At 39.9% G+C, this 26,892-nt stretch overlaps 1 protein-coding gene across 1 annotated transcript in view; it reads left to right on the top strand.

Annotated features, from left to right (window-relative positions):
- VIRMA (vir like m6A methyltransferase associated) overlaps window positions 1–26,892 on the top strand; it is a 28,302-nt gene extending 1,410 nt beyond the window's left edge. The window contains exons 2-24 of the mRNA XM_056331448.1: window positions 288–403; window positions 648–734; window positions 1,138–1,186; window positions 1,802–1,970; window positions 2,868–2,990; window positions 5,303–5,596; window positions 6,106–7,258; window positions 8,255–8,746; window positions 9,345–9,499; window positions 10,919–11,001; window positions 11,488–11,581; window positions 11,703–12,247; window positions 12,823–13,058; window positions 13,815–14,067; window positions 15,616–15,833; window positions 17,073–17,205; window positions 17,801–17,953; window positions 20,752–20,912; window positions 21,167–21,263; window positions 22,508–22,674; window positions 22,836–23,167; window positions 24,044–24,187; window positions 24,663–26,892. Coding sequence (XP_056187423.1) covers window positions 288–403; window positions 648–734; window positions 1,138–1,186; window positions 1,802–1,970; window positions 2,868–2,990; window positions 5,303–5,596; window positions 6,106–7,258; window positions 8,255–8,746; window positions 9,345–9,499; window positions 10,919–11,001; window positions 11,488–11,581; window positions 11,703–12,247; window positions 12,823–13,058; window positions 13,815–14,067; window positions 15,616–15,833; window positions 17,073–17,205; window positions 17,801–17,953; window positions 20,752–20,912; window positions 21,167–21,263; window positions 22,508–22,674; window positions 22,836–23,167; window positions 24,044–24,187; window positions 24,663–24,820 — 5,412 coding nt within the window. The 3' untranslated portion in view covers window positions 24,821–26,892. The remainder of the gene's footprint in view (window positions 1–287; window positions 404–647; window positions 735–1,137; window positions 1,187–1,801; window positions 1,971–2,867; window positions 2,991–5,302; window positions 5,597–6,105; window positions 7,259–8,254; window positions 8,747–9,344; window positions 9,500–10,918; window positions 11,002–11,487; window positions 11,582–11,702; window positions 12,248–12,822; window positions 13,059–13,814; window positions 14,068–15,615; window positions 15,834–17,072; window positions 17,206–17,800; window positions 17,954–20,751; window positions 20,913–21,166; window positions 21,264–22,507; window positions 22,675–22,835; window positions 23,168–24,043; window positions 24,188–24,662) is intronic.

The following is a 26,892-nucleotide window of genomic DNA, read 5'->3' on the forward strand; positions in this document are numbered from 1 at the left end:
GTGCTCCAGGCCAGGCTGGATGGGGCTTTGAGCAGCCTGGTCTGGTGGAAGGTGTCCCTGCCCGTGGTAGGGGTGCTGGGAGCTAGGTGATCTTTAAGGTCCCTTGCAACCCAAACTGTTCTATGAAAAAAACGCCAGCCCAACAGTTTTGTCTTAACTGTTTAACGGTGTTCAGCATTTTACAGAATTGAATTTTTTCATTATTAGAATTGCAATATTAATTTGGTTAATAAAGAATGTTGTTTGCATTTTACATTCTTAGACTTTCTTTATTCTTTGTGTTGTAGCAAAGTACCAATATAGATGTAGTTCGTTTTCCATGTGTGGTTTACATAAATGAAGTACGTGTCATTCCTCCTGGAGTGAGAGCTCACACAAGTTTGCCTGACAGTAGGGCTTATGGGTAAGTGAAAGATACTAGCTATCTGATTTAGGAACACCTTCCTATTATTTTTTTCTTGAACTTTAATATCTCAATTCAACCTCCTATATAAAAAGGTAAAATGCATTTATGTGTTTGCTGAATTTGTAATTATTTTTGGGAATTACTTAAACAGTATAATTTAAAGCATTTTTTCCCTTGTTAGACCTACTAACTTTGATAAAGAGCTTGACTAATTTAATTTCTACTTTTGTTCTGTTTCCAGAGAGACGTCCCCACATACATTTCAACTGGACTTGTTTTTTAACAATGTTAGCAAGCCAAGTGCCCCTGTTTTTGATAGGCTGGGGAGGTAAGTACTCTGCAGATTAGTCTGTGACTTCATTATCTACCTTTTCTTCCTGAGAATTTTTTAGTGCAGAAAATGCACAATAGAAAAATCTGTATCTCCCGTGATTTTCGTGTTTGGTCTGGGATTTGCTAGTCTGTGTTCTTGCCCTTTTCCTCCAATCTGTATGGGAGGGCAGAAGTTCATGCTTGAGGCGGAAAAGAGTCTATTATTTTTAAACTTACAGAGCCCGTATATATTAGTGAAACTTATTTTGTTGAAATAAGTGGTTTGCACTCTTGTCTTTAAGGGCATGTATTTGTTCAGTGTTTTATTATTGGCTTATGTGTTTAGTACTGCTGTGTTTCATTTCTGTAAACACGCTTTATATTAGTGGAAAACCAACTTTGTGTATTTTATTTAACAGCCTTGAATATGATGAAAACACTTCAATTATATTCAGACCCAATGCAAAGGTAATGCAGTGTGATTTAAACTTCTGTTTCTACATGCTTGTCATTTAGGTATAGATATGGTTGCCTGTGGTGTGTTGGCACTGTGTAAAGCATCTGTTGTTTAAAATCTTAGTCTAAAACCTACCTGTACTGTTCAGATATTCGTTACTTTAGAGTCTGCATCTATAAGTAGAAGATTTGATTGCTGGACAAGTCCTATGGAGATTACCCACAAAACTATCCACTACTTGTGAGCAAAGATGAATTGGAATGTTGTGGCTGCAGGCCACAGCTAAGCACATAATTTTCAGTTCTGTTTGGGTTTATTTCATTCAGATCAGTGTTTGTATGACCCATGATAACGTGGGTTTTTTTTCATTAATAGGTGATTAGGCAATATATTGCAAGGAATTGAATACTTTTAGAGAAAGAGTATTTGTTTGTTGTAATGATTGATTTATTTGAAGTTTTTCCAGTTTTCAAAACTTGGGGCAGAGAGGTATTTTAATGTTTGGTCCTCTCTTGCTTTTATGCAGATACTGATACAGTGATATTCAAATAAATATTCTGAAGTTGTCTTGTGTTGTTTTTAAGTGCTGCTTTTTTTTTTTTTTTTTTTTTTTTTTTAAACAACAGGTCAACACGGATGGATTGGTTCTAAGAGGGTGGTATAACTGTCTGACTTTAGCAATTTATGGCTCAGTTGACAGGGTAATAAGTCATGAGAGAGAGTCACCTCCACCACCCCCACCTCCGCCACCACCTCCCCAGCAACAGCCTGGTTTGAAAAGAAACCCGAAACATGGTAAGCCTTATTGAGAAGACAGATTTTTATTTTTTTTTTGAATTAACATTATAGTATCCCATCTGAAAAAAAACTCAATTCTTTAACATTTTAGAATTCAGCGGCTTTATTTTTCTGGCTTTATGTCTTTGTTCTTTAGTTTTGTGTTTTCTTTTAGATTTGTATTGAATGTTTTAAGTAGATTCTTATTTTTTTTGAGAGTGGCTTACCTGATCAATTGCTAATTACTTAGAATGGTCAGAATGCAGGTTAATTTGTGTGAACTCATTAAAATTTAGATTATTGAAATCTTAAAAAAAAGTGATTAGAATAGTATTAAAATCATAACAAGAAAACTTCACAGTCATAATTAACTTTCCTTTTGTGACTTATGTGTAAAATACATCACAGAAGAGTGTTTGCTTTGCATCGGTGTTAGAATGGCCATGAATAGGATCCGTGAATAGGTTTCTGTTTCAATTTTGGGTTTAGTTTTAAAATTAGAACTGTCCTGTTCAAGATACTTTAAAAAAAAAGTTTACATTTTAATCAACTGTTTTTTACAACACAGAGTATTTGAATTTTGCACCCCAACAGCGGTAACTCAGATATTATTGATAGAGTTACAGTATTGCTAATGTCAAAGCCAAAAATGGCAATTACCCATGGCAATTTTAAGCCAGTATTATATTAAAAGACCATCAGTGTTAATAAGCTTGCTTAGTGATGTAGTTCTTGTTTCTATCAAAAGTGACTTCATAAAACTGCCTCGCATGCTGCAGATGCAGAATACAGATTAAATAACAGCTGGGAAATTAAGGTGTTCCTAGTCAAAAGTAGTACTGAAAAACTAAGATTTCCTGCTTCTATTCCTGTGATTCCATTAAATGCAAGTTTTTATTTTCACAATAAATATAGTTGATGGAGAGAAGGAAGACCAGTTCAATGGCAGCCCTCCGAGACCACAACCTAGGGGACCAAGGACACCTCCAGGCCCTCCTCCTCCTGATGACGATGAGGATGAACCAATGCCAGTGTCAGGTAGGATGAAGAAAGGCTGTGTTTTATCTGCTGCACATCACTGCTTAGTGGAGGCAGAATTCTGCGTTTGTGCTCAATATGATGTTTCCTGTCTACTGTTACTCCTGCTGCACAGATGGGAAAGGGATTTGAAAGAAAAATTGTTGGCTATAAGTTGTATAAATTTAAAAGTTAGACTTGAGAATATCAGCAGTTGACTAATACACTGCTTGAACATGCTGCTCATATTTTGTTGACTCTGGTATTCATTGTCCTTCTCAATCCCTCTGAAGCATCTGCCAAGTTCTCTCTTCTCTGTATAGGTTAAAAGTGCCAAGAACTCTCTGTATTTCTTTATATAGTCTTAATGAACTAAGTGATTGTTGCTTGTGTTCAGTCTAATCACGTGAAGATTTTCCTCAAGATGCGCTTTTTATTTCCACTATGCTCAATGCAAAATTCTAAAACATACATGTTGCTGTAAAAGACAGCAAAAAATGTTTCTATAAATACATTAGCAGCAAAAGGAGGGCTAAGGAGAATCTCCACCCTTTATTGAATGTAGGGGGAAACATTGTGACAAAGGATGAGGAAAAGGCCGAGGTACTTAATGCCAACTTTGCCTCAGTCTTTAATAGTAAGACCAGTTGTTCGCTGGGTACCGAGCCCCCCTGAGCTGGAAGACAGGGATGGGGAGCAGAATGAAGCCCCCGCAGTTCGATGAGAAATGGTCAGCGACCTGCTGCTCCACTTAGACACACAGAAGTCTATGGGGCCAGGTGGGTCCACTCAGGGTACTGAGGGAGCTGGCGGAAGTACTCAGCCAGCCACTTTCCATCATTTATCAGCAGTCCTGGCTAAGTGGGGAGGTCCCAGCTGACTGGAGGTTAGCAAGTGTGATACCCATCCACAAGAAGGGCCAGAAAGAGGATCTGGGGAACTACAGGGCTGTCAGACTAAGTTCAGTACCGGGGAAGGTTTATCAATCATCCTGAGCACCGTCACATGGCATGTACAGGACAACCAGGTCATCTGGCCCAGCCAGCATGGGGTTATGAAAGGCAGGTCCTGCCTGATTAACCTGAACTCCTTCTATGACAATGTGTCCTACTTGGTGGATGAGAGAGAGGCTGTGGTGGATGTTTAACTAGACTTCAGTAAAGCATTTGACAGAGTTTCCCACAGCATTCTCCTGGAGGAACTAGCTGCTTGTGGCTTGGAGAGGTTTACTCTACACTGGATAAAAAACTGGCTGGATGACTGGGTCCAAAGAGTGCTGGTGAATGGAGTTACATCCAGCTGGTGGCTGGTCACAAGTGCGGTCCCCCAAGGCTCAGTACTGGGTGCAGTCCTGTTTAATATCTTTACTGACAATCTGGACGAGGGGATCGAGGGCACCCTCAGTGAGCTGGCAGGTGACACCAAGCTTAGAGGGAGTTTTGCTCTGCTGTTGGGCAGGAGGCTCTGCAGAGGGATCTGGGCAGGCTGGACCGATGGGCCGAGCCCAGTTGTAGGAGGTTCAACCAGGCTCAGTGCCGGGCCCTGCCCTTGGGTCACAGCAGCCCCAGGCAGCGCTGCAGGCTGGGGCAGAGCGGCTGGGAAGCTGCCTGGGGGAAAAGGGCCTGGGGGAGCTGGCTGACGGCCGGCTGGGCATGAGCCAGCAGTGTGCCCGGGGGGGCAAGGGGGCCCACAGCATCCTGGCCTGTATCAGAAACTGTGTGGCCAGCAGGACCAGGGCGGTGATCGTCCCCCTGCACTGGGCACTGGTGAGGCCGCACCTCGAATCCGGGGTTCAGGTTTGGGCCTGTCACTGCAAGAGGGATGTTGAGGTGCTGGAGTGTGTCCAGAGAAGGGCAACGGAGCTGGTGAAGGGTCTGGAGCACAGGTCTTGTGAGGAGCGGCTGAGGGAGCTGGGGGTGTTTAGTCTGGAGAGGAGGAGGCTCAGGGGAGACCTTATCGCTCTCTACGGCTGCCTGAGAGGAGGCTGTAGGCAGGTGGGGGTTGGTCTCTTCTCCCAGATAACAAGTGACAGGACAAGAGGAAATGGCCTCAAGTTACACCAGAGGAGGTTTAGATTGGATATTAGGAGAAATTTCTTCACAGAAGTGGTGGTTAATCATTGGAACAGTGTGCTGCAGTCACCATCCCAGGAGGTGTTTAAAAGATGTGTAGACACAGTGCTTAGGAACATGCTTTAGTGGTAGACTTGGCAGTGATGGTTGGACTTCATCTTAAAGGTCTTTTCCAACCTAAATGATTCTATGATTCTGTATTATTGATTATTTGTTTTCAGAGACGTAGTCTTACTTCTTAAACTTTGTCTGTATTTTTAGTGGTTGGGGAAAAAGAAGATGATGTTGACCATAGGGAGGATTACTTTGAGCCCATTTCTCCTGATCGAACATCCATTCATCAAGAAAGCCAATATTCTGATGATGGAGAAGTGGAGGAAGATCAACCAGAAGAAGGAGAAGATGAAGATGATGTGGATGTTGAGGAGGAGGAGGAGGATGATGATGATGATGATGATGATGAGCATACAGTAGAGAGCATTGCTGATGAGGAAGAGGAAGAGGAGGAGGAAGATGAAGATGATGAAGAGGGTGAAGAGGAGGAAGAAGGTGAAGGTAAGTGAAGTTGTAAAAAGTTAACAAAAAAAAATCAGGTTTATGAAATGTTGATGGCAGTATGATTGTGCTGACAAGGTGTGAAGAGAACTGGGTCTTTTTCCCTTGGTCATTGCACCATTGCCCGCTTATTTATGGTTCTGACATCTCTCAGCGACAGTATTTTGCTGTGGAATATTTATATATATATAAAATATAATAATAGAGGAATATAGATACAGCTTTTATAGGTGAGAATGAACATTCAGTCTTGTTGCCTATTCTGTTTAAAAATGTCGGGAAGTGGCGAAAGAAATTTCTTAACTTAAAAATCAAGTAAGGTTGGTTAAGTAATAAAAGTCAGTAGACATCTTCTTGTATTACTTAAAGTTCCCACCCATGCCTATGCAAAGGGTCAGACTAGAAGTTTTATTACTTTTTGGTTTTTTTTTTTGAGAAGGTTCTCTGCAGTTATTAACTAGTTTATTCATGACCAATTTTGTTTCATAACTGAATCTTTATCTTTTTAGGAGATGACGGATATGAGCAGATTTCAAGTGATGAAGATGGAATTGCTGATCTGGAACGTGAAACATTTAAGTATCCAAGCTTTGATATTGAATATACTCCTGAGGATCTGGCATCTGTGCCTCCTGTGACGTACGAACCTTTTGAAAGGGAGCTTGGACCTCTTCTATACTTCAGCTGCCCTTACAAGACTGTATTTGAAAACGAAGTTGGTAAAATAAAGGACCAAGATCCAGAAAAAGAGAATTCAGGGGCAGTGGAAGCCTCAGTTAAATTAACTGAACTGTTGGAATTATATCAAGAGGAAAGGGGTGCAAAGTGGGTCACTGCATTAGAAGAAGTTCCAAGTTTAATAGTAAAAGGATTGAGCTACCTGCAGGTGAAAGACACAAAGCAAGACTATATTACCCAGCTAGTAGACTGGACCCTGCAAGCTTTAAACCTTCAGGTAGCTCTCAAACAGCCCATTGCTTTGAATGTCCGACAGCTCAAAGCTGGGACAAAATTGGTATCATCGTTAGGAGAATGTGGGACTCAAGGAATAACAGCACTCTTGCAGGCAGGAGTTATTAACGTGTTATTTGAACTGTTGTTTGCAGATCATGTGTCATCCTCCCTTAAACTTAATGCTTTTAAAGCTTTGGATAGTGTTATTAGTATGACTGAGGGAATGGAAATGTTTCTAAGAGGTGGTGTAGATGTACATGAAAAAAGTGGTTATCAGAAACTCCTGGAACTCATACTGTTAGATCAGACTGTGAGAGTAGTTACTGCTGGTTCTGCAATTCTCCAGAAATGTCACTTCTATGAGATTCTGTCAGATATTAAAAAGGCAGTTGATCAGTTAGCAGAGAACACTCCTCCTCTTCCCAATCACACAGAGCCAGAACAGGACCAGGAATTGGCAGGACTTGAAAGAACCAACCAAGAATATGAGAATGATGTGGAGGCTCCTATGGACATGGATCATCTTTTGGAATCTTCTAATATAAGTGAAGGAGAGATGGAAAAACTTGTTAGTCTTCTTGAAGAAATCTTCCATTTGATGGAAACTGCTCCTCATACAATGATTCAGCCACCTGTGAAATCTTTTCCAACCATGGCACGCATTACAGGCCCTCCAGAGAGGGATGATCCTTACCCTGTCCTGTTTAGGTATGGCAGTTGCAAGTTCCTATTTCCTTCAGCTTGATGTAGATATTTTTCAGGGGTGACCTTGACTAACACTTTTCTAGATGTTTCACTACTTACTTTATTAGAGGCTTCTAGATTGTGCTCATAAAGTCTGAGACAGTTTGATAGTTAATGTACCTGTTATTTTGTTGGCTTTCAATGTAACTTAGCATGCATATAATGAGAGGTTAACTCCTTGTTATTACTGGTACCAGGCTAGCACATCAGTGGCATTCATAGATCCTAGTTGCTGTACAAGTTCATATTTAAAAATTATTATATAGAGAGAGTGTTTTCCGTTTGTCATCTTGGAACATGTGTACATGTATGGATAAAACAAGTCTGGAATACTGCTGTCTGTATGCTGAGGTGGCAAGATACAAGCCAGCCCCGGCTGGAAGTCCTGCAGTTGTGTCAGTGTAGCTCACTGTTTCCCAGCATAGGTTGAGGGGTTGAGGCCCTGCCTGCTTTAAAGGATCCCATGAGTTATTTCTTTTAGCAAACTTCTCTCCGGAAAGTATTATTGTAAATTCTAACAGGTTTCTTTGATAGTAGATGTGTAGGTCATGGCTGAATAGAAGTATCTACATGAAAAGAGTTTTCAGATCACCTCTTACATAAGCTATAATGACTATAATCTCTTAGCACACTTCAAACATTTAATGCAGCATCGATGATGATTCAGATACAGCAAATGTAATAAAATATAAAGTGTCATTTTGGTTGTAGATAAGGTGAGGTTGGTGGGGTTTTTTTTGAGATCAGAACTTTAGGAATTTATTTCCTATAAATGTTACAGCAATTATGTTTTGTAAGATTAAAATTTTGTACTACATAATTAGTTCTTATTTCTTATAGTCTGCAGAGCAGTAAGTACTGAAGCTAAGAGTCATGTAACTTTCTGTCATGTTATTCTGCAGTGTTGACAGATGATTGTAGTATTACTGATTATTTTCCTGTTTGTGGTTTTTTTTTCAGGTATCTTCATAGTCACCATTTCTTGGAATGCATTACTTTGCTACTTTCTATTCCAGTGACAGGTGCACATCCAGGTGTGCTTCAAGCTATACGAGATATTTTGCGTTTCCTGGCACAGTCACAGAAGGGTCTTCTTTTCTTTATTTCCGAGTACGAAGCAACAAACTTGTTGATTAGAGCACTTTGTCAGTTTTCTGATCCGGATCAAGAGGAAGGTCTCCAATCAGACAGTGCCAACGAGGATACTTTTGCCCTGTGGCTCCTGCATTCAACACAGACGTTACAGTGCATTTCGGAATTATTCTGCCACTTTCAGCGGTGCACAGCCAGTGAGGAGACTGACCATTCAGATCTTCTAGGAACACTTCACAACCTTTACTTGATTACCTTTAACCCTGTGGGAAGATCTGCTGTGGCTCATGTATTCAGTCTGGAGAAAAATCTCCAGAGTCTTATTACTTTAATGGAGTACTATTCCAAAGAAGCTTTAGGGTAATTTGTGCATTTATTTATATCCTTTATGTTTTCACAGTTTAAAAGTATTTATCTTTTATAAATAATTCAGTAAATCTAAAATATGTTTTCCTTTTAGATTACCTTGTTTTTATTTAAAAACAAAGCAAGCAAGTAAGTAGGCAGTTTTCATTCAAGCATAAAATTTGCCTGTGAAACAAGCGAAAGATTTGACTGGGGGAATTGGATACTATACACTTCTCTGGGTGGCAGTCTCTCAGTTCCTCAAGTTCCTATAAGTGTTAAAACCATTATTTTCTCTGGACAGGCAGTTTTACTACTTTAGGTAGCAGTGCTTTTAAAACAAAGTTGTGGAGAAAGATTTGTGTGCTGCTTGACTTGTTCATCTTTTGTGGATGCTGAAATAAGTATGAAGCCAATGTAAAAGGAAGCTTTCACTTTTCAAAAAACGGGAGAAAATGGTTAGAGGATTTCTTGTTGTTGATAATTAATTGGGGCAATCCTTGGTGAAGGTAAAAGGTCTGTAGGTAGATTTTTAGGGCTGAACGAATGAAAATCTAACAGCCAGCCAGTTGTATTGGATGAGATCTAAAGAAAATCCTTGTTGTTGTTTCAGAGACTCAAAGTCTAAGAAGTCAGTTGCTTATAATTATGCCTGCATCCTTGTTTTGCTGGTGGTTCAGTCTTCCAGTGATGTCCAGATGCTGGAGCAGCACTCGGCGCCTTTGCTGAAGCTTTGTAAAGCAGATGAAAATAACACCAAATTGCAAGGTACAGTATGTGTCATTATCAGCTGAATTGTTTGAATGTATAGAAGAAACCTTTTATATGTGGGTAATTGGTGCTTCATGATCATCTGGTGTGGGTGATGTATATAAATGACATTTGTTTTCCAGCTGCATCGGATTAGTTGAGCCACTGAGATAATGTGGGGTTTTTTTTTTCTGTTAATGAGAGTTAAATAGGAAATTCTTTACAGTTAAATTATTTTTCAAGTAATATTAACTACCATGAATTTTGGGTGATGACAGGAAGTTTGAAATTATTTCTGTGTTGAAAAAAGGAGAGCAAATTTTAGTAAAAATGGATCAACTTGTCAGTGAGCTGACTTTATTTTTGTTGTTCCCTTTAGTGATGTCTTTATATACTTACAGGGTCTTTATATACTAATAAATACTCATGGGACTGTTTTTTGGCACCTAGGCCAACTGGCATGAAATAGCCCATGTTACCCTGCTACTAAATCTTTTGACCTTCAAACCATGTCTTGGTGTGTTTTCCCTGGTTTGTGTTGACTCAGATCAGGCCCAGGTCATTTGGAAAAAGCCTGCTAGGGACCATTCTGACACCTGAATGTTGAACATCTGATGTCCAGACTTGGGCTCTGCCCTGCTTAACTGACTCATATAGACATACCAATAATTTATTCCAAAACTTAAATGCACTGAAAGAAATCAGAATTCTTCAAAGTTTTAGTTTAATTACCTCCTCTGCCATGCTTTTATTTCTTTGCTCCTCACCTGATCATCAGTTTCATGAGAAGCACAGCTAGTTTATAAAATCAGATCATGAAATCAGTCTGAAAATAGTTGTCAATTCATACCCAGTCAACCTTTGAACCTTCACATTCTTTTAAATATTTTCAGGATCAATAGATTTTCAAACTTTAAATCTCTTGTCCTCAAAAATTGGGACTCTTAGGTTATTCTGGACTAAGAGAGAGACTGTTAATCTGTAAGGACTTCCAGAGAGAGTGTGTGTTACTGGTGCAGAGGCTGGCTCCATGCAGGCATTTCATAGGAGTTCTGTACATTAAGGGGAATGTGTTTTGGCCCTTGCTCTTGATGGCCTTTTCTTTAGGTGACAGTGAGACTCTTAGAGTCTTTTATTTGTAATTAAACATTTTACAATACAGATAATAAGTTGAAAATTATTTGATTGTTTGGGTTAACTTGAGCTAGATTTTGTCTGTCTACATGAGGTGTATTGCCTGTTCTGAACTCTGATTTTTGTTGATGCTTTTCAGCTGGCTACAGCTGCAATGTACGCCTCAGAACTTTCAAACTTGGCCTTAGTACCTGTTGTGTTATTTAAGTACATTTGTACTAAAAAAAGTTTTATGTTCATGAGTGACATAAATGCCAAAATGTCAAGTTCCTTGATTTACTGTTTTCTTTTATTTTCTCACAGAGCTCAGCAAGTGGCTTGAACCTTTGAAAAATCTTAGATTTGAAATAAATTGTATTCCAAATCTCATTGAGTATATCAAACAGGTTAGTAAAGTACAGATAGATGCTATCTTTTAGTTGTGCTTCATAAGCTTAGACCTTTTGTAGTTTGATATTTTGTCTTGGGTATGCACTAACATATGAGATTTTAAAATATATACTGTTAGTCAAAATAGATGTTTTTGTTAAAGCGTATGATCTAGACCAGTTCGTGTAATTAGTGATATTTATTGAAACGAAATCTTAAAGTAACTACATGATGCAAATATCCAACTATTTAAATCTTTTAGCTTTCCATAAAACCACAATGCCAACATTGACCCTCCTTTTTTTTTTTTTTTTTTTTTTTTTTTTTTTGCTTCTGCTGTATTTGTGCCTCCTTTTTGAAAGGTGGAATAATCGAACTTAAATTTTGTGAAATATTTACAGTAACTAAATACAGAATTTGAATACTAAGCTAGTGATATACTAATGGTAATGTCCTTCCTTATAATATGGGTTCTTTTTTTTGTTTGTTTGTTTCCTGTAAAGAATATTGACAGTTTGATGACCCCAGATGGAGTTGGTCTTCCTACTGCACTTCGAGTTCTTTGTCACGTTGCGTGTCCGCCCCCTCTGGTAGAAGGTATGGTTGATACATTTCTACTACTTAACACAGAAATCTTTGTTTTCTACTTAAGCATGTCTGAAGTGTAACTGTGATCACCCAGGAGAAATTAGACATATGTTATTTCTTTTCCATACAGGTCAGCAGAAAGACCTTAAATGGAATCTTGCAGTTATTCAGCTCTTTTCTTCTGAGGGAATGGACACCTTCATCCGGGTATTACAGAAGCTGAACAGCATACTTATTCAGCCTTGGCGACTCCATGTCAACATGGGCACCACACTTCACAGAGTCACTACTATTTCTATGGCTCGCTGTACACTTACTCTCCTTAAAACAATGCTAACAGAACTCCTGAGGGGTGGATCTTTTGAATTCAAGGACATGCGTGTTCCATCAGCACTTGTTTCTTTGCACATGCTGCTGTGTTCTATTCCTCTCTCAGGCCGCTTAGATAGTGACGAACAAAAAATTCAGAATGACATTGTTGATATCTTACTGACTTTTACACAAGGTGTTAATGAAAAGCTTACCATTTCTGAGGAAACTTTGGCGAACAATACTTGGTCTTTAATGCTGAAGGAAGTTCTCTCTTCAATTCTGAGAATTCCCGAAGGCTTTTTTTCTGGACTTATACTGCTTTCAGAGTTGTTGCCTCTTCCGCTGCCCATGCAGACAACTCAGGTATAATTTAAATTTATTTAGTTTTTAAAGAATTTTAATTCTGTATAACCCTTAGACCATTTTTTTAGTTGTGGAAAAAACAGCTATGTGAAAGAATTAAAGTTTCTGTAAAGCAATTGTATTCATAAAGATTCTTTGAAGATACATCTTTGTCATCAGAAACAAAATCGTTATTTTTTGGAGCATCTTTTTAGATTAGCAGTTTTATGTTGTTGTTTTGTTCCTTGTGAAATTTTCTAGACTCCCATTCAATTACTAGAATGATTGGCTATGTAGCCTTTGAATTTAACCCTGAATGCCAAACTCTTGGTATGTTAAGACTTGTCTTTCTTTTGGCATGGCTCTTGTATTTGTTATCTTTGAGTAAACATAAAAGGTGTGTGGCAACCCGTGGTCCTGAAGGAATGCCTAATTTGCTGGAATCGTGCCCTACCATTCAGTGATAGTAATGAAAATGGCGCTCCATGTTTTTGAGGACAGTATTAGAACTTATTCTTTATTTATACTTTATGATAAAACCTGAATTCTATCACAAAAGTTGAAAGGGAAGATCTCTTGTCCTTCTGTTCCTGCAGGTAATTGAACCGCACGATATTTCAGTGGCACTCAACACCAGGAAGCTGTGGAGTATGCATCTTCACGTTCAGGCCAAACTGATACAAGAGATCGTTCGATCTTTCTCCGGTTCATCTTGCCAGCCTATTCAGCATATGTTGAGACGTATTTGTGTGCAGTTGTGTGACTTGGCTTCACCCACAGCTCTTCTTATCATGAGGACTGTATTGGATCTGATTGTAGAAGACCTACAAAGGTATCTTTATTTCCTATTGCAAGAATTTCTTTAATGAACTGTTAAATTCACCTTGGTTCTGTGCAGTAGATTTAGCAGGAGGAAAATACTTTGAGAAATATTACTTATCTGTTATGAACTCCTATGAATTCTCAGTGCAATGCTGTATAATCTGTCCTGATAATGCTTAATGTTGCCAAGGAGCCATCTCATACTTTTAAATTTGCATGTAGACAGTTCCACATTGTATGCTTATGGTAAGTATTTTAAGAAGATTTTCTTCAGGCTGTCCCTGCTAAGCCTTTTGTCATTTGTGAAGTGCTTCTAAAAGACCTATCTTCTATAAATAAGAAAAGTACGCCAGTAAAGTTTGCTATACTGGGATTTGCATATTAACAGCAAAATGTGTAGTTGTTTGTAAGCTGGAGGAAATTGAATACTACAAATTCAGAGGGTTTTGAAACAATGAGTACTATTTTTTTAAAAGTGTGATTATCCACATAGAATTGGATATTGTTTGTGTAAAAGCATATTTATCTGTGTACAATGAGATTCCCTGTAGTATGTTGAATGCATAGCAGATTAATTTATGATGCAACCAGAAGTCATTTAGTGAAGGCTGAGCAGTTTTCAAAAAGTAAATGAAACCCTAAGTTTAAGTGTGTAAACTAGGTGTTTTTTAAAAAAATGCAGAATTATTAGTCCTGTAATGGTTGTTTTAATAGTTTTTTAGATCACTGTAAATGGCTTTTTCAAACTGCATTGATACCCTTTCAGCAACGCAGAAGATAAAGAGAAACAGTACACTGGACAGACCACTCGATTGCTTGCTTTATTGGATGCCCTGGCTTCACACAAAGCTTGTAAATTGGCTATTTTGCATCTTATCAGTGGAACTACTAAAGGTGATGAAAAGTATGCAGAGGTTTTCCAGGAGCTCTTGGCTTTAATGCGATCAGCTGGGGACAATGTCAGTCATCAACAATGTGCTGAATATGTAACTTCCCTTTTGCAGTCCCTCTGTGATCAGGTATTTTCTATTTTTAATGCATAAGTGTTGATAATTGTAGGAGACAAATTATATGAGGTAGTTTCTTAAGTGACTGCTTTTTTCCAAAAGAAAAAAGAAAATCCACATTGTTAAAACAGAAAGAAAAAATATGGATGGAGAATGTGTATGCTTGGCTGCTTTGGCAGACTTGCTGTCTTGTTGCTCTTGAATGTAAATCCTTTAATTTTATGCTATCTCTTTTGGATGATGTGCATTATTCTGGTAGCTTATTAGAGACCAAAACCTGAATGGCACAAAGAACGACTGTCCCCTCAGCTGAGAGGGATGCCATTTTTCCCTGTGGGCCACTGGCAAAACTTGAGTTGTCACTATTCACTTCTTACCTAGTTGAAAAAATTAGTATCTCTTAGTTGCCTAAATGAAACCTCTTTAAAACGTATTCCAAATATAAAGATACGTAAGATATTCTGCTACCATGAAACTCCATTTTAAAAAAGACAACCCACAAGTTACTAGAGAAAGGTAAGAAATGTTATCTGAAAATTGATTCACAGACTAGCCCCAGTAGTTTCCATTAGTTGCATGCATCGATTTGCATGTCATTATTTGCCTTAGTAGTTGCATGTATTTATTTGCTTTAGTGCTTACCCATTTCTTCAAAAGGCATTTGAGCATTGTTGGTCAGTAGAGATTAATGAGCCATTTGGATATAAGCAAGAGCTCTTTGCCCATGCACGTCCCTTCTGAAAGCCAGTCTTGTTTTATTTTATGTAAAATATGGAGGGGGCAGTAGACCTTAAACTTCCTGGGTGGTGGTTGCAGCCTCTTACTTTTTCATAGAACCACGGAATCATAGAATATCTCAAGTTGAAGGCGACCTGTGAGGATTATTGAGTACAACTCCCAGTGCCTCACAGGACTACCTAAAACTAAACTACATGACTAAGAGTGTCATCCAAATGCGCCCTGAACTCTGACAGGCTTGGTGCTGTGACCACTTCCCTGGGGAGCCTGTTCCTGTGACCAACCACCCTCTCAGTGAAGAACCTTTCCCTAATGTCCGACCTGAACTTCCACTGATGGTTCATTCCATTTCCTCGTGTCCTATTGCTGGTCACCAGAGAGAGATCGGCACCTGCCCCCCTTGAGGAAGTTGTAGGCTGTGATGTGGTCACCCCTCAGCCTTCTCTTCTCCAAGCTGAACAAACCAAGAGACCTCAGCTGCTCCTCGTATCTTGATGAATGTTTTGAAATCAAGGGACAGTTTGGCTATGTAGGCAAGAAATTGTGTGCATATTGTCCAATGACTGTTTGGCTTTTAGTTGTGGCTCTGCTATCACATTTCACCTGTTGAAGCTTTTATGTTTTTAAGAATTAATTTGGTTCTGTTAAGGGTTACAAACCATTATTGAAAAGGATACTCTAGATTACTATTTTACTGGTCAACTGGAATAAGATGACCAAGGGGTAGTGAAAGAACCTGGTGCTTCTGAGTTAATGTATGGTTTATACTTACTGCTGGTATACAGAATGCATTTTTCACTATGTGTATGACTTTTTTAATAGGATATTGCACTCATTTTACCAAGTTCATCAGAAGGCTCTGTGTCTGAATTAGAGCAGCTTTCCAACTCCTTACCAAGCAAAGAGCTGATGCCCTTAATTTGTGACTGTCTGATGGAAACATTAACTAATTCTGAGAGCAGTTATAATTGTCTGCTGACCTGTATCCGAACAATGATGTTCCTTACAGAGCATGACTATGGCTTCTATCACTTAAAGAGGTATGGTATTTTAAGATGTCACTGACAACTTGAAATTATTTAAAAATTTTTGTAGTGTGAAATTATTTGCTCCTCATCTAGTAGGAAATACTGAGGATAAGGCACCTGAACTTTCATTTCTCTCTGGGGCTTCAGTGTGTCAGTCAGTATTTTGGTCGCACTTCACTTGAGATTTTACCTCTGAATCATTTCTGCAGTATGCACACAGGAACACTTTCCTTCAAGAAACAAAGCATTGGAAAAAGTTTTGTACACTCCGTTTCTCCACTCCAAGACTGGAGGATAGAATGAGATGTAGTGCTTGTGTCTTTCCCTCTTGGGTCACTTAGTAGTTAGAGCTTTCATCTGGGACATTGGAGAGCCATCTGTCATTCCCTCTATTTTGGGGGGATTCTGTTTGCCTTTCCACAGAGTGTTCTGACCTCCAGGCAATTAAAGCTTTTGAAATGAAGATATATTTTTCTTAAATTACTTCTGTTGACTCCACTCCTTTTTTAATAGAATATATACATGTATTGAACAGTACTGTGGTGTTTGGCACTTAATTCCTTGTCCTGTATTTGGACCTGTCTGTCCACTGAAGGTGAGGTGCAGAGAGGCAAGAAACTTGTGAGGTTCCCAAAGAGAAAATGGTAGTACCTGGAGCCTTGTCAATAAAAGGTCGCTCAAAACGCTCCTCTAAGCAGTGCTACAGAACTCTGCCGCTCAGACTGCAAGAAGCTACAGCCCACAGTGAAAAATAAGCAGGTTAAAGATGCTGTTTCTATGTTCTCATACATCTAGCTGTCAGCTTCAGTGCGCAGCCTTGATATTTCTGTGTTGATGATGACCTTTTCCACTTGTTTCTGCAGCTAGGTATCATGGGATGCAGTAAAATGTAACGGCAAGCATGAGCCTCCTTTATACACACGGCCCCTTGTGCAAGCAAATGTTTCAGTACTCCTATCCCTTTATTGCCAAAGATGAAAATGTAATTTCTTGCAGGCTTTAGAGGTATAGTTGTAGTATGTATAGCTGTCTGTGTGCAGTCTTGAAATATCTGCAGACAACACTGGTGAGAATAACAGTCTAGTACAGAGACCATAATGAATCTCCAGCTTTGTAATAAAAACTTAGCTTGATAATTGTAAAATTTACCAAAATTATTTTGCATATCTGTTATTTTCTTTTAAATTGCAGTGGAATGGTCACAGTGTATGCGCTAACAAAGTATTTTCTCTCTTTTCGTTATGAAAACAGCTCTCTAAGAAAACACAGCAGTGCTCTGTACACTGTATTAAAGCGAGTAATAACTAGTTTTAGCAAAGACACAGGTGAACTGGCCTCTTCTTTTTTGGATTTTATGCGGCAGATTCTAAACTCTGATACGCTGGTAAGTGAATGTGTATTGAATACTATAGACAAACTCAGCAGCTTTTCTCTGAAATATGCAATGTGAGATGTGCAGGAACAATTATTTCAGAAAGCAATTGACTATGGAGATTGCTGTGTAAGGCTTTTCCATCAGTAGTGTAGTGTTAGTGCCATCTTTAGTTTTTACTGAAAGCTGGGTAGAATATACATTTTTAGTAAATAAGAGTGTTTTTCAGTAGGAAGAATGGCATATTGATTCATACTGATTTCCTAAGTGAATAGCATGCTGTTGTGTCCAGGTTTAAGATTCATGGCATCCTGTCAGTTGCTGTATTGATACATAGTATAGAAAGGAATCTAAAATATTTGTTAATTCTCTGTTGCTAATCTCAGTTTATGTAGGAAAGGATTGCATTCATCTTGATGCAGCATCTAAACTTGCCTACTGAAGTGTACTTGATTTAAAAACATACTAAGTAAAATACTTTAATAAAGAGATTACTCTTTGTTTTGCTAGATTTGCTGTACTGTATGTTTGAATTCTAAGGCATTTTCAGTCCAGAAGTATAATGAATATTTATGTGTGCTTATTTCCCGCTTGTCAAATATTTCAGGGATGTTGTGGAGATGATGGAAGCCTTATGGAAGCAGATGGATCTCATCCAGGCAGAACGCTGGGTCTGACTACTGCAGAGTTAAAACATCTTCTGCAGAACAAAGAAGAAACCCCTGAAAACCTGCTGCTTGATCTGGAGAAACATGTTATGGTAAAGAATTTAAATAAGTTGATGTCGTGGTTTTGTATTATCTGAATGTGTTTTTAAAACAATATAGATTATCCCTCCTTGACAAGAAAGGTGCACAATTCTGTGGCATACCTTGTGAAACTGGTAATGGCTGTTGCCATTGTTTTAATACTGATACCTAAAATCACCTATTCAGATGCAGGATGGATTCTGACTTTGTTTGTATTGTGGTGATGCTAAGGAGTTTCAGGCAGGGTTGGGATCCCCTTGGGCTGACAGTGTTTGCCCACCGTAAAAGCACAGGCAGCTAACTGTGTTGAAAGGCAGCAAATGCATACAACAGAGAGCACCGGATTGTTAATGTAATAAGCAACAGGAACCACTGCTTAGCAGTGTCTTGATGTTACTGGTGACCTGTTACAAGTGGAATATCCAGGAGTCTGGTATTGTCGATGTTTTCATTGGAGACCTGAACAGTAGATACACCTTCGGTGAATTTGTGAATGACAGTAAGTTGGGAGAGTGACTAATGTGACCAACATCAAAGCCTCAATCCAGAGAGTCCTCAATAAGCTTTTTAGGATTGATCTAGCAGAAAGCTTAGAATCATGGGATTATTTAGGTTGGAAAAGACCTTTAAGATCATAAAGTCCAGCCGTTAACCCAGGACTGTCAAGTTCATCACTAAACCATGACCTTAAGCACTGCATCTATGTGTTTTGGGTTTTTTTAAACACCTCCAAGGGTGGTGATCCCACCACTTCCCTCGGCAGCCTGTTCCAATGTTTGACCACTGTTTCTGTGAAGAAATTTCTCCTAATATCCAATCTAAACCTCCTCTGGTGTAACTTGAGGGCATTTCCTCTTGTCCTGTTGCTTGTTACTTGGGAGAAGAGACTGATCCCCACCTGCCTACAGCCTCCTCTCAGGCAGCTGTAGAGAGCAACAAGGTCTCCCCTGGGCCTCCTCCTCTCCAGACTAAACACCCCCAGCTCCCTCAGCCGCTCCTCACAAGACCTGTGCTCTAGACCCTTCACCAGCTCCGTTGCCCTTCTCTGGACACGCTCCAGCACCTCAACGTCCCTCTTGCAGTGACGGGCCCAAACCTGAACCCCGGATTTGAGGTGCGGCCTCACCAGTGCCCAGTGCAGGGGGACGATCACCGCCCTGGTCCTGCTGGCCACACTCTCTGATACAGGCCAGGATGCTGTGGGCCCCCTTGCCCCCCCGGGCACACTGCTGGCTCATGCCCAGCCGGCCGTCAGCCAGCTCCCCCAGGCCCTTTTCCCCCAGGCAGCTTCCCAGCCGCTCTGCCCCAGCCTGCAGCGCTGCCTGGGGCTGCTGTGACCCAAGGGCAGGGCCCGGCACTGAGCCTGGTTGAACCTCCTACAACTGGGCTCGGCCCATCGGTCCAGCCTGCCCAGATCCCTCTGCAGAGCCTCCTGCCCAACAGCAGAGCAACACTCTCCCAGCTGCCCACCCCCCACTCCCCTGCCCCAGCTTGGTTGTCATCTGCAGACACTGAGCTTGTGTGGCTCATTAGGAAAAATGCAGAGTTCTGCAGTGGGAGAAGGATAATGCTATGCCTTGATGTGGGCTGGGCTGAAAAGGGCCAGCTGGGTGTTAGACTGAACATGAGCCAACAATGCATGGTCACTACAAATGGCCAGACTGTTCCAAGCTTTCCTGGAAGGAGCATGGTCAGCAAATCAAGGGACCTTAACTGTCTGCCTCCATGGAATGCTGGTGAGCATTCATGTGGATTGCTGCCTTCACCTTTGGCCAGCTTAGTCCTCTCAGCAATTCTGGAGAGATCTAGGGAAACTGGAGAGCATTCTATCAAGGTGGTGGAAGCACATATGGTGTAGAGAAGAGAGAGAGAGAGAGGAGGAGGAAGCTGGGCTTGTTCAGCCTGGTGAAGAGGCTTAAGGGTCTCTCTGAGCTATTTACAGCTGTTTGGGGGATAGTAACAAAGGTGGCAGAATCAAAACTCCTTTTGGTAATTCTAGATGATAAAACAAGGGGCAGTGGGCCCTAAATTGTGGCTTCAGAAGTTCAGGTTGACATCGGCGGGGCATGAGGGGGGAATCACTGAGAGAGCTGCAGCACTGGACCAGGTTGCTCAGAGTGGCTGTGGGCTCTTGTCGTTGGAGTTTTAGATGTGGCTGGATAGTTATGGCTGATTTGATCTGACTTTGATAATTGTCCTGCTTCAAGCAGGGGGGGATTAGACTAGAGGACATGCAGAATTCAATGCATCCAATGTTTTTATGAAACTAATCACAAACTTCAATAATCAAATCTAGTTCTGCATAACTGATGGCAGCTGTGCAGTAGGTGGCTAATTTAGAAGAATCCATAAAACAGCTGCTCCACAGTCTGTTGGTCACAAATGCCTTTCCAGTGCTGTACTCCCACCTGTCCCTTCCCTGGCTGCCTACATCTGCGGTGAAAGATCAAAAGCCACAACTGTGCTGAAGGAGAAGTATCAGACACTTAGGATGTTGGAATGCTCTAGCAGAGAGCTTATTAACTAAAACCTGAGGTGCTGCCTTCTTTGGGACTGTTTTATAGAGGTTATTGCATCAACTGGAAATGAAGACTAGAATGTGCATGTGGTGACATGGTTTGTTTTATAGCATGCTGAGGAACTCTGCTGTTTGTGTACTCGGGTGTCTTTTAAGTTTCGCTCTTCGTGGATGGATAGACTGTTTTGTGTAGTAATACACCCCCCCATTTATTTTTTTTTTTAGTTAACAAAAGCTTATTTCCTTCTCTGAGGAGGGGAAAAAGTTCTGACTTGTGCTGTGTTGACTTAGGATCGTTCTAAGGAAGATGACAGCCTTGAATCCTTACTGGACAACATTGTCGGAGTGAGGCAGATGTTGGAATCGGCGGGTGATTCTAGTCCGCTGAGTGACCATGATGTAGAGCCTATTCTTTCTGCACCAGACTCTCTTCAGAATTTGTTTAACAACAGGTAAAATGATTGAATGTGTGAGCATACTACTTGTGATTTACTTACGTAAATGCAATACTTTATGCAAGAGTATATTACAAACAGAACCTAAACAGCACTGTTATCACTACTACCTACTAGTCCCAATGTATTTAATTTCACGCAGGTGTCAGTGGTAAGGCAGCAACATTCACCCTGGGCTCTGTAATGCTGCATATGCTTGCAGTTGCCTGTGGTTTGTAACCGCATAGGTGTTTGGCTTTGTTTTGTTGCAGGACTACGTATGTGTTGGCAGACGTGATGGATGACCAGCTGAAGTCCATGTGGTTTTCACCCTTTCAGGCGGAAGAAATAGACACTGACCTGGATATGGTAAAAGGCTTCATGAACGTAACTGAAGTGGACTTAAAAATGAGGGTTAACCTGAGCTAGTATCACCAGAAATTCATATGGCCAAACGGTTTGTTTTCATAGGATCACAGAACGGTTTGGGTTGGAAGAGACAGAGGTCATCTAGCTCCCAACCTGCCTGCCACGGGCAGGGACACCTTCCACCAGACCAGGCTGCCCAAAGCCCCATCCAGCCTGGCCTGGAGCACTGCCAGGGATGGGGCATCCACAGCTGCTCTGGGCAACCCCTGCCAGGGGCTCACTGTTTTCCTAAGCTCACCCTTGTAAATTGACGCAGATCTAGGGGTTGGCATTTGTTCACAGTTGTTATCAAACGCCTTCAGGTTCACTTGGAAGCATCCACAAAATCAGCAGCTTCTCTAATGCAGAAGTCCTCTCCTTTAGAGGAACAGTTGTTGTGTCAGTCCTAACCTGCTTTTGCATTTCTGCTGGGGCATTTCAGCAGTCTGTGTTAAACATAGACAAAGAATGTGACTTATTTTCTTTTCCTTGCTTGTCTGCTGTCATTGCAGTAATATCCAAAGCCTCACAGCTACACTTTTAAAAAAATCTTTGGTGGGTCAAAAATGGAAAAAATGGCAGTAGTACACAAAACTACTTCCACAGAAACTTTTCACAGTATTTGAAACTTGATTTTTATAATCTAAACTTTAAATGTAATTGTGAAAAACATACAATAACATTCTTTTTTCAGACTAAGCAAATGGCAGTATCTTAACTTCTTATGTGAGAAATAATCAGTTTCTGTTGACATCATTGCCTTAATTCTTTCTTAGTTATGCTCTTTTTTTTTAAATTTACATGTGAAGGTGCTTGTGTTTTAATTTCTTAAGCAAAACCAAAGCTGTTGATTCCTGTATAAAAGCAGCATTAATAAATTTACAGGGACTGTAGCTAAAGGAAAAAGAGTGCTTCACTGTAGATCATTTGATGACAAGACAGGTGTTCATACCTGAAGGCTGTGCCCTTGACTTTGTTGAGGTTCAGAAACATCAAGACAATTTTGCTGCAGTTTGGCTGCTTTCTTGTTTTGTTACTGCTGGTTTTTGTGTTGAGCCACACTACTGCATTAAAAGGTAGAGGATGGAGACTTTTTGCTCTAGTGTAAGGACTCCAGCTGAATCTCATCCATCCTGGTGCAGCATATTTTCTTTCTTCAGAGGTGTTAGTGATTGTTGTGGTAAAACTAAACTCTGTCTTTGCAGGTAAAAGTTGACTTAATTGAACTGTCAGAAAAGGGCTGCAGTGATTTTGACTTGCAAGCTGAATTGGAGAGGTCATTTTTGTCAGAACCATCATCTCCTGGACGCACAAAAACCACAAAAGGGTTCAAACTCGGCAAGCACAAGCACGAGACCTTCATAACTTCAAGGTGAGATGAGTTTAAGGAGCAAACAGTGTGTTCAGCGCTGATCTGTATATTCTCAAAATGTGAAATACCTTTCAAATTGCATCTCCCATATGGAGAAAGTTTGACCTTCAGTATGAATACATTTTTACATTAACTAAATAAATCATGGTTTGTCATGACAGTGGAAAATCTGAGTACATAGAACCTGCGAAGAGGGCCCATGTTGTGCCACCACCAAGAGGAAGAGGCAGAGGAGGATTTGGACAAGGAATTCGACCACATGATATCTTCCGTCAGAGGAAACAGAATACGAGCAGGCCACCCTCCATGCACGTGGATGATTTTGTTGCTGCTGAGAGCAAAGAAGTGGTTGCTCCAGATGGGATACCACCCGCCAAAAGGCCACCAAAAGTGTCACAGAAGATTTCTTCACGTGGTGGGTTCTCAGGGAATCGTGGAGGACGAGGAGCTTTTCACAGTCAGAACAGGTTCTTTACACCACCTGCATCAAAAGGTATGTTGTCTCCTGTATTAGAATGAGTAAATTAATACTAAAAATCCTTCAGTAATACTAACTCAACTTAATAGTAGTTAATTATCCCTGGTGTGAGATGTTCATGAAGCAGTGTTGTTGGAATAAATTGTTTAGCACTGGAAAAGGTCTGCTTGAGTGCTGTGGGATTGAAACAAGGCTGTGAGTGCCTGTGTTGCCTCTCTCCCCCTGTCTTTTAGAGAATGAGTTACTTGTCTTCTTGTAGCAACTGTTGGAGTGCTTCGGGGATGCAGTCCGAACAATAAAAAGCCCACTCTAACACTTGTGACACGGTAGTTCCTGAAATCAAGCATCACAATACATCTCTGGGTTTAAGTGAGGCTTTTGAATTAAAAGGATGGAAGATCCTGACAAGAATAAGATACGATTTTCAGTGAACATGGAGATTCTAGCTATGGGTGTTAAACTTCTTTCATACGTAGACAAGGCTGCACTCCATTTCCTTCCCTCCCATAACTGGGGCAAGTCCTTGCACAGTAGAAACAGAAAATACTTCCATTTAGTAAAGTTTTATAAATACCAGGATTTACTTTACCACAAAACTTTAAAATACAGGAGTCTGTCTTAATACACTACATAATGTGAATTCCTTTAAACTTGGGTTCATTTCTGAAAAATAGGTTTTTCTCCCTGATTCTGTGTGTAATACAGTAACTTGTAGACTTTTGAGTTAGAACACCGAGGGTATGCTGATGCAGAGTAGCTTATCTCTTTGAATTATGTAAATATTATGCTTACCACCCTAAGTATTGTGAAGATTGAAATGAGGAGAAAAAAAAAAAAAAAAAAAGCGCGATGTTTGCTCAACAGTGTGTGGGTTTTTCTCTCCCTATCTAGGAAATTACAGTCGTCGTGAAGGTGCTCGAGGTTCAAGTTGGAGTGCACAGAGTACACCCAGGGGAACCTACAATGACAGTAGAGGTGGTCAGAGCAATTTTAACAGGGGTCCACTGCCACCACTGAGACCATTAAGTTCCGCAGGTACATGGTATTCATATGGGCATCGAACTATAGAAAATTCCTTGAATTTCATTTTTGCTTTACAAATGAAACCATGCAAGGATGCTGCAGACACCTTGAAATTCAGCAAATGTTTTAAGCATATATGAACAGTTGTCACTGAGACTGTGTCAAATACATGCTTTGACTGTGTCAAATACGAACTGCCCTGTAATCCATAAAACTTGCTGAATTGAACACTTGATCACAGAATCTTAATTTTGCATTCAGATTTTTGCAATTCAGTTGTCTTCGTACCTACATGGTAATTATAGAGCCAGTCAAGGCAAAAATGCTTGCCTAAAAGAAAAGTGAAAATTAAAAGGAGCAAACAGACCTTGTTTGTGTCTCATCTTGTTTTTGTTTCTTATGCTTTCACAGCAGCTACTACGCCTAGGGCTTTTTTTTTTTTTTTTTTTTTTTTTTTCCAACTGAGTATACTTTTCTTTGCTTTAAGGCTACCGACCGAGTCCTCGCGATCGTGCTTCCAGAGGCCGAGGAGGAATTGGACCGTCTTGGACAAGTGCTAATAGTAGTAGCAGTGGTGGCTCAAGAGGAAAGTTTGTTAGTGGAGGCAGTGGAAGAGGTCGTCATGTACGTTCCTTCACACGATAAAATGAGACCTAATGGAACAGCCCAACCACGCGGACTTCTGTGAAGATGAGAAAGCAAGCAGCGGCACTAAAGGACCAATTCAGAGTTAACTGGTATCTGGAGGACACCAAGAGAATATTTTTGTCTGAAGAAAAGTTTTTGTTTGATACAAGACTTGACATTTCAATAAAATCCAAGACTTTTTGTGTACAATTGTAAATTTTTTGTTCCTTTTGAAAGAATGTTTTTTGTGGACTTCAGTACACAATACTCAGTAAAGAACCTCTTTGAGTTAAGACTTGAAGGACTTCTTAAAATATTCATTGTGCCAAAAGAAAGGTACAGGTGTTCTGTGTGTGACTTATTGCAAGAAAATTACAAAAATATATATGTAAGGCAATTTTAGTTTTCTCTCTCAGGTTTAGAGTCATTAGATTTTTTTTTTTTTTTTTTAGCCAGTCTGAGTTAAATGAATGAGGTCCATCTGACAGCAGTTGAAGTAGCAAGTGATACAAGACTGACTGAAATTAATCTGTGAAAGAATACAAATTATGTGTAATTTATGTAGGGTTTGTTGTCTTATCTTTTGTAATGTGATTAGACACTTAAGATCCCACACCTGTGAAAATTAGTAGAACATCTGTCATTGACTTCAGGGAGAGTAAGATAATGTTCTAGCGTTTACTTTACAACTCCAGCTCCTGGGTTAGGAGTACAAGAGTTCCTTCACTGGAACCCAGAGTATGTGTTGAAGTTTGAAGGCAGGGTACCAGTACCCTTAGAGAGCCTGGAGTTAATTAGTTGCTTGCCTCTCTGCTGACTTTCATAGTTGAGGAGAGGGCTGAGAGACAGATGTATAAACTGAACCACCTGGTGAAGCAGTAATGCTAGATCTTCCCCTTGAGTAGATGGTTTGGATTTTTGTCTCTGTGATTGGACTGAGATAGAGTGCAAAAAGAAGAATTTTGAGAAGCAGGAGTTCACAAAGAAAGGTTACCCCTAGACTGAACTCTAAAAATTTTCCTATTAAATTCAGCGATTGAAGTAAGCTTTTTACACATTTGCATTCCTTTGGGCTCCACGGCATTTCATAGAATTAACTGATTCTCAATAGCCTGTTGCATTTTTGGGTAGGGTGAGGAGTGGTAGCCTTTCCTAAAGGCCATGTACAATTTTTACAAATGAGCTCCACTGTCAGATTTACTTGAGCTTGATATTCAGTTATGCTTTAGTCTCTTGACATTACAAAAGTGCTATAAAGGGGTTTTTGTCTACTTGGATAAGGCCCAGCTGAAATGGTCTTATTTTATGTAATCTTAACTTACTTTGGACAGCTCATCTGCCTAGACTCATAAACTTAAAGAGCCTATTTTTAAGTGTTTATGAAGTATGATAATACTTCTAAATTACATTTATTTTTTTTTTTAGCTTTATGTTGCCTGGCTAAATGAAGTAGGTTTTTATTTGAACCACAGAAGGCCCCTGTTACGTGTACTTTCTCTGTGGGGAGACCGGGACAGTGTCCCACTGTCTGAGAGGTGATTAGTTTGCACAAAGTAATTGATGCAACCTATGAAAGTGACAAACTTCTGTTAATTGCCTGGGTGCGGTTAAAAGGAATAGTATCGGTTCACAAAGGCGTGTGTTTCAACATTGGTGAAAATAACACGAACAAGGAATTAGATTGGAAGCCAAACAGTTTTCTGAATGTTAAAATTACAGGAAGATGTAATTTTACCATAATTTTACCAATAATGTAATTGTAATGACTAAAATGGGTGGAGGTCTCATAGGCATTACAGGTATTAATGCTATTTTTTTAAGGAGCACTGCATAAATATTTTTGAAGCTGACTAGTTTCTTTAGACTGTGTGTTTAAGGTCGTTTTATTTTTTTAGAAACTGTACTGTGTTGGAAGCTAGCAGGGATATGAATCATTTGTTTTCTGTCAGGGAATTTGAAATGAAAAGTAAAGTGTCAAGCATGGAATAAATATGTAAATATTCAGTACTGGTTCTTGAAACTTTAAAATATATGGCATGTCACACTAGGCATTTTCAAAACTAGGAGGAAATAAAGGGTTGGTTAAATTG

Source organism: Falco biarmicus, chromosome 3 (genome assembly GCF_023638135.1).
Source record: "Falco biarmicus isolate bFalBia1 chromosome 3, bFalBia1.pri, whole genome shotgun sequence".
NCBI classification, from domain to species: domain Eukaryota; kingdom Metazoa; phylum Chordata; class Aves; order Falconiformes; family Falconidae; genus Falco; species Falco biarmicus.